This window comes from Chanos chanos, chromosome 5, assembly GCF_902362185.1.
Source record: "Chanos chanos chromosome 5, fChaCha1.1, whole genome shotgun sequence".
In the NCBI taxonomy this organism is placed as follows: domain Eukaryota; kingdom Metazoa; phylum Chordata; class Actinopteri; order Gonorynchiformes; family Chanidae; genus Chanos; species Chanos chanos.
Window position 1 is genome coordinate 13034221 of NC_044499.1, and position 13004 is coordinate 13047224.

The 13004-nt window shown below is 41.4% G+C and overlaps 1 protein-coding gene across 1 annotated transcript; it reads left to right on the top strand.

The window, feature by feature from the left end:
* Positions 1 to 3511: 3511 nt before the first annotated feature.
* Positions 3512 to 6897, top strand: fem1a (fem-1 homolog a). Its single transcript, XM_030775505.1, has one exon. It carries the CDS (start codon positions 3626 to 3628, stop codon positions 5477 to 5479), a length of 1854 nt encoding a protein of 617 aa, XP_030631365.1. The 5' UTR covers positions 3512 to 3625; the 3' UTR covers positions 5480 to 6897.
* The last annotated feature ends 6107 nt before the right edge of the window (positions 6898 to 13004 follow it).

Genomic DNA, 13004 nt, shown 5'->3' on the forward strand with positions numbered 1-13004 from the left:
TCTTCCTCCAAGAAACATCATTGTTACACCTACATCTCATTGAAATGGAGGGCTATGGATGAAGATTGACATTTATTTCAATGGCAGCTGAAGACGAGAGAGGGTTGAGATGTCCCTCAGTTTGGACAAAATGGTATGAGAGAGTCACCTGTTGATCCTGGCGCTAGATGGTGAGTCAGATCATTTGCATACATCAGAAACCTGTGAATTTAGTCGCAATTCAACGTTAATTAATTTATTTCGACGATTATGTGTGTGACCTAAGCAGCAGTGCAATAATTTCCTCTTTTTTTTTAAAAGAATGGCACGAAAAGATGTAGTTTGGTAAGAAAATGGGTACAATAAAGAACTAAGAATGGTACTATGGTCTAAATCGCTGTTTTGGCTCTGCGTTGAAATGATTCTTAAACGACTGTATAGCATGACAACATTTTTATTTTCCGAATGTTTTTTGCAGAGTTTATCGACTACGCGTTTTATCCTCTCTTTCGATTAAAAAGATGGAAATGTCCTGTGTACAGATAGTTATTCTGTTGCATAAGGCCTGTTTTAGATCTAAAACTTTTCCGCAACAGGTGGCAAGTTTCCTTGGCCGAAATACTTAGCGGCCAGTGTCACCGACTACGTTTCCAGTCATGGGCGTTTTTCAGCACCGAATTAGCGAACAGCTCCCTAGGAGGAATATCCATTTAGATTTTGATTAGCGTCTGTTGTGTGGCATTATAGTCCTTTCCTTCATACTCTATCAACAAATTACTGAAAGTGTTTTGTGTTCCTTATTTCACATAACACTTTTGTTATTTTGACTGTTGTTTTACCTGGATTTATCATAACAGGTTTGTACCAGTTATTCCTTGAAACTAAAACAATAAAAAAAAAAAAAGAAGAAGACGGCAAGATTTTGAAAAGCAATTAGAGAGAGAGACAGAGAGTTCAAACCAGGAAATAGAAATAAGGATCAAGGTCTAAATTCAAAGCTGATACACAACCCACAGTACAGGAACCACATCCGAGACACCACAAACATCACTGGAATGATACACTGTTAAAGCCTCTGGGACACTGGAGGGATAAGGAGAAGGTATGTCTTTGGATATCTAGATGCTTTTATCCTGTTTTACTCGCATTACGATTAAATCAACAGGCTGTAAGGTGCTGTTTCAAGTCACGAGAGGTAAGGAACATCAGCACAAAACCCATAATGTTCAAATCAGTATTGCACTCCATTAAATGCTATTTAGCGCATTTACAGGTAGGTTTTCTCCCACTGCTGCTGGAGACTGTCACCATACATGACCAAGGCCCCTTCCCCCATCTCTCCATTTCTTGTTAAACTGACACTCTCCACCCCCTTTCCCTTCTGCTGCTTCATTTCTGTTGCATAGCTACCAGCTCTGCCCATGAAACAGAGCGCAGATGAAGGACAGTGATTAGGACTGTGTGTGTGTGTGTGTGTGTGTGTGTGTATGTGTTGTGAGTGTGTATGTGTATATGTCGTGCAAATGTTGTATGTGTGTTTCATTCTGAAGGAAATATAAAGCTGATAAAATCATGTTCATTGGGACTACTCACTCTGGTTATTCACAATACCACAGGGTACTGAACAAACATCTCTGCTCATTATTTAGAATCTAACACGTGTTTTATAGACCCAATCAGTCTTGTACACATTTCATTTTGAAAAGTAATAGAAAAGTGTATTGAATTTGTATACCCATCAACTGGGGGCAATGCACTCACACATAGCAGTTTATTATCAATGTTCCCCTCCCCCTCTCCTCCTCTCTCTCCCTCTCTCTTTTGAGAGGGGTTGAAGGCTTGGCATTACAGCAACAAAGGGAATGGGAATGTCAACAGGCTTCAGAGAGAGAGGACACACAACACATGCACACACACACACACACACACGTGCACTCACACAGTTATACACACATATACATTTTCAGTGTGTGTGTGTGTGTCTGAGTGTATGTGTGTGTGTGTGTGTGTGTGAGAGAGAGAGAGAGAGAGAGAGAGATGAGGGAATAATGAGGGAAATGGTGAAGCATAGGACAGAGGAAATATGTGGAGCAAAAACGTGGAGTGTAACACACTATCTAATGTGTAGCCAGTTCAGAATTCCTTCAAAATCTGCTACTCTGCATAGCTCCTGCAAATGAGACCCAGGGTTTCAGGAACTTACAGCAGAAACGGAAATATGGCACACCATCTGATACAAAGAAAACGAAAAGGTTAAAATTTCAGTTATTAAATAGATTATCATCATTACTGATCCGATCTGAGTCAACGTGTTTTGATATTCATGTGTGTTTGTGTGTGTGTCTCTGATCTATTTATCCAGATATTAATGTGTCCAGCGGGAGTAAGGAGTTCATGGAAGGTGGATTGACCTGCCCTTTGTGCTGTTTGGAAGACTAGTGATTTTGTTGTGACATTGAGCATAAAGACCAACAACAAATCCCAGTCTACCGCTCAGAACAGGGCACAGTCCAACACATTGGACTTTAAAGAATCACTTAATGTGTGTGCATATGTATATTTGTCCGTTCATCTGTGCATGTTTATGTAAACAACTGACTACCAAAATAAAGCTTGCTTTTAGTTGATCAACCAAAGGTATAAACATTGAAGTGAGGTCATTTTTGTCAAGGTATTTTCTTTTATAAAAGAATTTTTCTTTGCAAGTGAATATTTTATAGTGCTTATTGTTACTTGGGTCAAGACTTGCTGGTTCATGATTTAATAATCAAATGGAAAAAGATAAGATACTGCAAGGATTTTCTTTTCCTCATGCAATGTATTCACTTGTTTGATGGCTGATTCAACAGTTGCATCATTTTACAGTGTACAAACAATGCATAGTCTAACAATAAAAAAGAAAAAAATATGAAATGTTTTCTTGTGTCCGTGGATTTATGAATGCATTATCCATTGTCCTCTCTCAAATGCAGCATTCAACAAATGCTGCATTTAATTATTTATTTTGATGTATGCATGAAGATATCTCTTATCACAGTATTGAAAGGGGCTGGGCTGGTAGCTGTCCACGAAGGTAGCCTTTTAAGGTCAAAAAGAGATATGATTTGACTTAGGAATTATGAACACAAGTCAGTAAGTCTCTGACTGCAGATATGGCAGTCAACAGTTGAATATGACGACTAAAACTGAATTTCATGTTTAATGTATGTTCCCAATACTGAGAAGTGCATTATGGGAATGTAGTTCAAATTTAAAGAGGTGTAAGTGCTCAGTCCATGGTTTAGAACGGTGCTAATTCCTACCTCTCCCAGGGCCACTGAAGTATGAGAAGTCTGTAGCATGTCTGATTTATCGTTGAGATATCTGGGAATTGTATGTTATCCACATACAAAATGCCATTCTCTGCAGTGTTTTCGTGACCATGTGAAACTACATGTCCCAAGATGCCAAGCGGAAATGGTAAACATAGAATTGTCAAACAACGTCGACGCCATTTTGATAATCGCCTTAAAATGGCAGAAAAATGCAGGGAAGAGGCAGGGTCTCGGCGAAGGTTTCGTCTCCAAATTTGAAGGGAGACTATTTCCCCAGGTATTTGATTCAATTTGGGGTTTAATGGAGGTAAAGTACGTTGAATGTATTTAAGATGGATATTACAACAGCGGTGTTCAACGCGGCGAGAGATGGTAAACTGAAACTTATCCAGAAGTTGTTGAGCAACAAAAGTCCGGAGGAGTTGGAAGCGCTTGCTGAGGAGAAGACACAGGGTGGCACTCCGCTCCTGATCGCTTCTCGATATGGACATTTGGAGGTAGTGGACTACTTGCTTGAACACTGTAAAGCCAATGTCGAGTTAGGAGGTTCGGTTAATTTTGATGGAGAGACGATTGAAGGTGCTCCCCCCCTGTGGGCTGCTTCTGCCGCAGGGCATTTGCCTGTCGTCCGAACTCTTCTGAAACACGGTGCCTCTGTCAACAGTACGACGTTGACGAACTCAACTCCTCTGAGAGCCGCTTGCTTTGATGGTCACTTGGAGATTGTGCGTTACCTTGTTGAGCATCATGCTGATATGGAGGTGGCTAATCGTCACGGCCATACTTGTCTAATGATCTCCTGCTACAAAGGCCACAGAGAAATTGCCAAGTTTCTGTTGGAGAGGGGCGCCGACGTCAACCGTAAAAGCGTTAAAGGTAATACTGCCCTTCATGACTGTGCTGAATCTGGGAGTCTGGAGATAATGAAAATGCTGATGAAGTGCAATGCACGCATGGAGAGAGACGGCTATGGCATGACCCCTTTACTGGCAGCCAGTGTTACTGGCCACACCAACATTGTAGAGTACCTGGTACATCAGCCCCGTGCCTCGAGAGAGGAGCGAATCGATGCTCTTGAGCTTCTGGGTGCCACCTTTGTGGACAAGAAGCGTGATTTGCTGGGCGCTATGCGCTACTGGAGACGGGCTATGGAGCTGCGTCAGCCTGGGGAGAAGGCCGGGGCTCTGTGCAAACCTCCTCCCGGTCCTCCTGTCCCTGCATATGACTGTGCTCGGGAGGTGAGCAGCGCAGAGGAGCTAGAGGCCCTTATAACCGATCCGGATGAGATGCGCATGCAGGCCTTGCTGGTGCGGGAGCGCATTTTGGGTCCGTCTCACCCTGATACCTCCTACTATATACGTTACAGGGGTGCCGTGTATGCAGACTCTGGCAACTTTGAGCGCTGCATCAGCCTCTGGAAATACGCCCTGGACATGCAGCAGAGCAACCTGGACCCCCTTAGCCCAATGACAGCTAGCAGCTTCCTGTCCTTCGCTGAGCTCTTCTCTTTTGTGCTTCAGGACCGTGCCAAAGGCACCCTGGCCACCCGCGTTACCTTCCAGGACCTGATGGGGGTGCTGGGGAAGAGCGTACGCGAGGTGGAACGGGCAGTGGCCCAGAGGGATAACCCACCAGAGGCGCCTCAGTTCACCAAGGCCCTGTCCATCATTTTACACCTCATCTTCCTTCTGGAGAAGCTGGACTGCAGCCCAGAGCAAGAGCACCTGAAAAAGCAGACCGTCTACCGTCTGCTTAAACTCAATCCGCGGGCGCGCTGCGGATACACCCCTCTACACATGGCTGTGGATAAAGAGACCACGTCGGTGGGGCGTTACCCGGTCGGCCGTTTCCCATCCCTGGCCGTGACCGCGCTCCTGTTGGAGTGCGGGGCGGACGTGGACGCCCGAGACTGTGAAAACAACACTCCCCTGCACGTCGCGGCCGCCAACGGCTGCCCGGAGATCATGAGCCTGTTGCTGCAGGCTGGGGCTCACTTTGACGCCACCAACGCGCAGCATAAGACGGCCTACGAGCTGCTAGACGAGCACAGTAGCGGCCGACACTCCTTGCACCCCCTCAATTACATCACCCTGCAGTGTCTGGCAGCACGAACCATAGAGAGACACAGACTACCGTACAAGGGCCTCATCTCGGAGGAAATGGAGGCTTTCATTGAGCTGCACTGACCTCATCTCATCTCTCATAACTCAGATCTCCTCTTTTCTCTCTTTCTCTCTCTCTCTCTCTCTCTCTCTCTCTCCTTCTCTCCTTCTCTCTCTCCCCCCTAATCCTAACCTGACTCTCTTCATCTTGCCTAGCGTCACATTTCTCAGGCTTAGTCTAAATCAAAGCAATAACAGCGGGTCACTAATGGCAAATAATGAAAAGGTGTGTACTTATCGGCTGAGATGATGTGTGTGCTCTATTGTGTTTTTTTTTTTTCTTCTCTCTGTCCAAAGGAGTTATGGGAGGAAAAGGGGGGGGGGGGGGACACTTTCAAGTGCTAAAATACCAGTTACAGTTAGCTTTGGGTTTGACTAAGGCTTTTCTTACCTTGATCCCTTTGTTTCTTCTCTGTTCCACCGAGAGCAGGAAACAAACAATTTTTTGCATTGCCTGTTTGTATTCGTTTATAATATTCAATTCTTAAGGTGGTGGCTTGTGTTAAGGTCAGGTATAAAAGTGCGCTGTTCTTACTGTTAGAAGTTATACAATTTTTTTTTTTTTTTGTGCTATTTTACTGCATGAGCACGAGAGAAACAAGAGTGGCCAGGCTAGTGTGTTTATGCGGTCTCTCCTGTAATGCAAGTGAATATAGCCTATGGCTGGAACATCACCAATGCACAGCTTTCCTATCTGCTGCTCCAATTTATCCTCATCATACTGGTCAAAACATGCTGTGTTTTTTTTTTTCTTTCTTTATTTTTCTCCCATTTTATCATAACTTCAAAGGAACAACCCCAACGTGCCAAATCAAAGCCTTACATTTTCGTATTGTCGTGTTTTGGCTTTTTAGGCGTTATGCATTAATTTTTAAACAATGAGCCAGTGATGCTGTAAAGCCACATTTGGCCTCCTGAATGTCTACTAATAGCTTTTTTTTTTCTCCCCCTTACCCTTTAAGGAAAAAACGCTCATTTTTATCTCTATATTCTGCCACGAGAGAACAGAAAACGAAATGGGCTTGTAGGTTTTCACTCCTCAGTGTATTGACCGTAATATGTAGGACTTGGCACTTTACCCAGTATGAGAACATCTCCTCTTGGTCGACTGGAGTTCAGTTTATCTATGCAGTTTATTATCTTGAGAGGCGGAGCTGATTAACAGAGTTGACGAACTAGACTGGATTTCAGGTTAAGAAAGTGAGCTACATATGCATTTTACTGTTGTCTCTGATTATCCGTTTTACCCAAAGGATTATCACTATCTCATTCACGCCTAAGCTTTAGTTTTCTGTTTGGTCTACCTGTTGTTTGCATCCACGTGAAAGCACTTTGAAATTGCTAACACTTTACTTAACCTCTAAAACTTGGGACTTTCTCTTGCAAAGAATCCGATTTGATTTAATTTAAGAAAGTAACTTCAGGACAAAAATGTGTTTTGAGATGCCTGAATAAAATTCAAGTATCCCATTGGTGTGTCTCAGTTTTTGTTCTTGAAATTGGTTTGCTCCAAGACAGGATCCCAGATTGTCTGTGTTATCCATAAAAACCTTCTCTCAGGTTTGATAATCTGGTTTGAGCATTTACGTAGATTACATGTTAAGTCCAAGATGTAAAACAAAGTTATTGATATTGTTGATTGCTTATGTAATCTCTGAACTCTTGTTAATCCTTCCTTGCTTGATTTATGAGTTATGTCTTGGTGGAATATCTGGATTGCAAGTATTTCTCCTGGGCTGTTCTGTAATCTCAGTTTCTAAAGCTACAGTCACAGAATTCTGCATGAGCCAGGTTTAGAGAGTGGGGCTTCTATGCTGTTGTTTGCTTTGATCAGAACTGATTCTAAGTAGCAGATTGCATTAGTGCAAGTTACTGCTTGGTTTCTGCTTCTGAGAGGAATGTGACTTGTTTATATTTACACTGTGGACTGAGGCAGTTTTCTAATCTTGAAAGTAAACAAAACTGTATACTTTTAGTATAATATATTAAAGGAGAAGATGACCATTTTCTCACACTTGGACCCATTTCAGTGGGTAATGAAGTGATGTTGTTTTCCTGGTATGGTCATCAGGCCTACATTGGCCAGAGTTCGCTGTTTACGTTTTGAAATCCGGTGAGTATAGCTGTGTACTGCTTTTTAAACGGCTGATCAAACTGTAATACGTTTATATCCTGTCTTAAAGTACAAGACACTGCTTCAACCCAAAAACTAATGGGAAGATTGGTGGTGTGTTGGTTAGAAATAGGTCTTTGTGCGATTTAGCCTATTTGTCTAGGAATTAAATGTGGAAACACGCTCCAATCTTAAAAGGCATGGTAAAACTTCATTATTTAAAGTTCATCTAAGGTCATTACAGCCAGTTCGTGTTTCTGGTGCAAAATAATTTAGAGATAGATCCAAAAAGTGTCTGACACACTGACAAATGCCAAGGTGAGTATTACTTTCAGCTCGTGTGCCAAAAGGATGAACTTTCCTCTTGAAGTGCAACATTTTTAAAGTTGGAATGCATATCAGTTCCTTCCAAACAAGGAAATTCTGAATTCCACACAAAGTTTAAAAAAACCCAAAAAACTAAAAGTGTGTAATAGCCAACGACAGTTCTAGATTTAATGAGAAGGAACTGGCATCATAGGAGTACAGATGCAGATGACAGGCAGCTGGCATTACTCACAAGCATGGTGCTCTTATTCCAAAGGCTTAATATAGATGTGTAGCAGAGGCAGAGGTGGAGGTAAAAATGATCCAAATCCACTGGCCTCCTGGGCATCCCTGCAGGGAGCAAAATGTCAAGTAATGAACATGCAGTCTGGAATAGAGTTGGCACAACTGCCACGTATGTATGACATTTTTCCATGATATACTAAAGAAGTCACAAAGTACAATCAATGTGTTGCCCAGTGGTGGAATGAAGTATTAAAACAGTATGATAATACCAAGGGGGATATGTTTCACGGTCACTGTTATTCTCACAGCATAAAAATATAAAGTCTATGTGGTCTAATTTTCTCTCCGTCTTACTTGAGCAAAAAATGTTAGCCTCGCTTGATCTTTGTAGGATTAAAATGTATATATATATATATACATACACACACATATATAAATATATATACATACATATATATAAAACTGAAACTTGATCTTTTAGTATCATGAGCTGTTAAAATATAAATAGCATGCAATGAACGTCAGCAGGGGGATGTTCTGGGAACTGTGGCGTTTCCTTTGCTATTTTAGGTGCCTATAGCTCCTCTCTCTGCAGTCAGTCAGTCAGTCAATGTAAACTAATATCTTACAGTCAGGGCAATGAGGGAGGGCTGCTGTGAGACTGTTTTTTTTTTTTTTTTTTACCTAAGGAGACTACCCCCAGAGTCAACACATGGAGAAGTGACCCCGATACACAACCAAGTCAATTAAAACCAGTTTGCTGTATTATTCATGGAACCATAAATGCTTTACAGAAGAATTTTTCAGGGAAGATGTCAGGCTTACAGTTTAAATGTCTGCCTAGCATGGCTAGTGGTAGCCACTAAACCAGCTTTAACTTGAATTGTTTTTTTTAATACAGACTTGTAGGTTTAATGCATTTCTTCCAGTGTTTTCTTCTGACAAGGCAGGCACGCACCTTTGCGTGTGTTTGCGTGAGCGTGTTTCAGTTTTTTGAAAGGTCCATAGAGCCCTCATTTTAGAAACACTGACTTCATGGCACAGAAGTCCCTTAATAGCTCTAATTAAATGATCTAATATGTCTACAAAATGGTACACTTTAATTAAACTAATAACATGTACATAAATATTTGTTGATAATAAATATCACATTTATCTCACATCATGTCTCACAAAATGTCACCTGACACAGGTGGAACATTTTAAATCATTACATTGATCTTTATGCTGTTATATTTATATGCAATACAATGCTTAGCAGAGACAACAATATCCTATTACATTCAATTTAGATATTGCTCAGTTCTCACAGATGTATGAGGACAAGAAGGATAGCCATTTGCATGCAGTGATTACCTCATGCCTTTTCAGCTAATCTGTCTTGTGAATTCAGCAGCTGGGCTTGCAGATGATACTGAAGAGACAAGGAGCTCCTTTGTGCAATTAGTAGCCCATCCCTATACAGTGATTTTGCTCAGAGAGCAACCTACAGCCAAATCAAATATAAATATGCAAATTATGGTGGCTCGAACCCAAAGATATTATGTCTGTAGAAATTACTTCGGGCATTGTGCTTTTTATTATTATTTTTATAGATTATTAAACATTTCAGATGTCTATAGCCAAAGCGCTTTCTCGATACTGTGTCATTTACATAATTTCCACTAGGGGTCAGTGTGTACAAACATGAAACTCGCTAGCGTGTGGATGAGAAAGCACGACCTGCCGAGTTTACTACAACAGCTTTTTTGTCTCACAGACTCTAGAAGGGAGCAAAATAGAACATAGTAATCTACAAGAGATGTTGTCTGAATGAGCAGAGCAACAACCATGACCTTTTCGGCATTAATACAGAGGGGGAAAATTCCAACGGCTACAAGTTAAATCCATTCTGTTTATCCTCAACAAACAACAAAATGACGCTCCGAGATTTCTGTTTTCTTTGTTAGTTTACCCTGAGATTTCTTCAGCTTTCCCATTCAATCACATATTAGTCACAGTCCAGCTGATGCTCCTTCCCCTGATTATGAAGCAAAAAATTATTTTCTAAAGTAGGAAAGGGTAGGATGCTCTGCCAAAACAGATGAGCAATATCAAGAACACATATAAGCCTCTAAAGCCTTATTTTATTCTTTAGTGTCAGCACATCATAAGGACTCAGACCAGCTCAGATCTAGAGCTAATATGTATTTGCTCTGATGGTAGCATTATATGTTCTCTCATATGGCTTAAAGTGACAGTTTCAGCTACAGGATCTGTCTGGAAAGACAGCTTTTTTTTGGTAGCTGGGGAGTTTATGTAGTAGACTTTGAGCTTCGTTGTTTGTCTCTGTGCTGGGCAAGCGAATATAAAATGGAAGTCTGTTTTTCTGCATTATGTCAAAATTGTATCACTTATTGAGCATTTCTGTGTAAATCTTCGGCGACAGCTCAGATAACTCATTTATAATGGTCTAAAAAAAATGCCTTTTTTTTTTTTTTAAAAGCACGCTTTTTCTAATCCTTCCTTAGTTGTTTTTCTTCAGTTACTTACTCATCACAGCTGGTACTGTGGGACCAGCGCTCCACAACTTCTGCCAAACTACGCACACATGGCGCTCATTTTCACACAGACAACACACAGAATCACACCTCTGTAATACTCTTCACACTAACTTCAACTGACTGAATAAGCCTCAATGACAGCTGACTCTTACACTCAGGCTTAAACTGCAAGAATTCTCCATCATGGATACAGAACATGAAAAATGAATGAAAGAAGCCACTGATATGAACTGTGGCAACACTGTAGACTTTGAAACAGTAATAGGTAGAACAACATGCTGGAAAAAACAGAAAGCAAACGATTAACAGAAATATACAAAACAATGAAAATAGGTTTTCATTATTTGTACTTGCATTATAGAATGTAAAAAAAGAAGGTTCTTGTGAAGACAGCTGAAATTGAGGTCATTCTGGATCAAATCCTTCAAACCTTGTCCTTATGTCCAGTCTTAACTATATTCACACATCACCTGGAAAACCAGGTCATACAATTTGGAGTGTTAATGCGCCAGTTTTATGGGTCCTACCTAAATATGTCAGCATGCAACCTAATACATGTTTTGGTGTAATGCTGTAATTCTGTTGCAGAATTCAAATTGTAGATTACCCAGTGAATCCTAACAGCTTGATGATCGTTTACAATAGCATGATACATATCACAAAAATATTTGATCTGCTTGAGGTTTGAAATCTCGGGGCAGGGGCTGTAAGGTTTTTTTGGGAAAAACTGCCACAGACATTGATTTCGGTGCAAGAACATGAAGCATTGCTCTGCAGAAGGATTAGTAAAGGTTACAAAGGTGAAATGATGTACATGGGGCAAGAGCCAAAGTTCATATGTAGATTTAAGAAGTTTATTTATTTATTTACATTTTAAAATCCCGGCGTATACTGGGAGGAACAGCTGCGTCCGAAAGATTAGTAATCAGTTTCTGTGGAGTTTGCCTAAACCCATGATCCATCTCCTTAGCAACCAACCTGGGACTTGTTAAAAATGTGGAGCTGCAGCTGAACGTAAACCTTTTATGCCCTTTGCTCACCATACGCGAATTAAAACATTTCGCTGATGAGGATGCTGTTGCTATTGGAAAGAGCGCCTTCCATCACGTCATGGTAGGGAGGGAACGCGCATTTGGGTGTGTGTATGAGGGAGGGTGCTGAGGAGGAGGGCTGCTTGGGAGTATCGATGACATCAACCACCATTCTTCCATAGCCACACTGCTCAGCCAACGGAGGTTTCTGGAAATGGGGGCGAGGAGGTAACGCTCCTGTGAGATGCGACGAGAGATAAAACGGCTCCTGGAGATATAGTCTGTTTGACTGAGTGGGCAGTCCAAGGGGCATCCGGACAATTTAAAAGTATCACAGGATTATAATCCGCTGCTGCCTGTCCAAAGGGAAATGTGATGTTTGTAGCCTAATGAATTTGATCACCAGCACAAACGGAACCTAAACAAAGGTAAAGAGGCCGTTCTGCAAAAGGAAATATCCGTAATTACACAGTCCTAATGCTTATTGTATCGGCAATTTTTTTGTATTGCTTACCGCACCCTTTCAGTTCAATATTTATTCACACCTTTGTCAATATAAACAGTCGTTTACGAACAGTGGGAAGAGAAGACAAGTGCGAGTGAATAGATGAGGATGGTATTCATTTAACCACGATAAAGGATAAAATACATTAAAAGTGTAAACTGATCAATTGCATTGTTGGTTGATCTGTAGGGAGTAATACCACTGCACATACAGCCGTGAAGTTGATCCAGGTTGTTCGTGGCATCCGATGCTCTGACCACCCAGCTGTGTTGTACTGTCTCATTGTTCGCCAGAGAATACACTGGGGATCTCCCCAGTCAGGACTGATCGGCTCCCTATGTCCCTTTGTTCCTGTTTCAACTCATTCAGATATCAACTTTTTTTTGGTCAAATTGTCAGAATGCGCTCGAATCGGAAAACGGGTGGGCTTGTAACATGCTTTAATTGCCTGACCTTAACATTAAGGAAAACGGGTGGGCTTGTAACATGCTTTAATTGCCTGACCTTAACATTACTTTTCTGAAAAAGGTGTTCTGCAACGGGAGCTTTATTACCGGTAAGGGTGACGGATGTCACTCCTCTGTGATCGAGTAACGTTGTAATTGTTAGTCAATGAAGGATAATGGTTCGACTGATAGCGGTGCGGCTGATCCTCGGGTCTGAACCAGTTGACCAGTGTTTTTGTGATGTTTGAAAATTCATACTTCATAATTTCAATAACGTTGTGCTGTTAAGAAGCTGGCTATAGTATCAGTACTATGTCGATGCATACATATGATGTATTGACTGCAACCTGAAAATCCAG

Bases quoted from the DNA above. Each gene is read 5' to 3' on its own strand.
- fem1a (XM_030775505.1), top strand. From the start codon at position 3,626: ATGGATATTACAACAGCGGTGTTCAACGCGGCGAGAGATGGTAAACTG.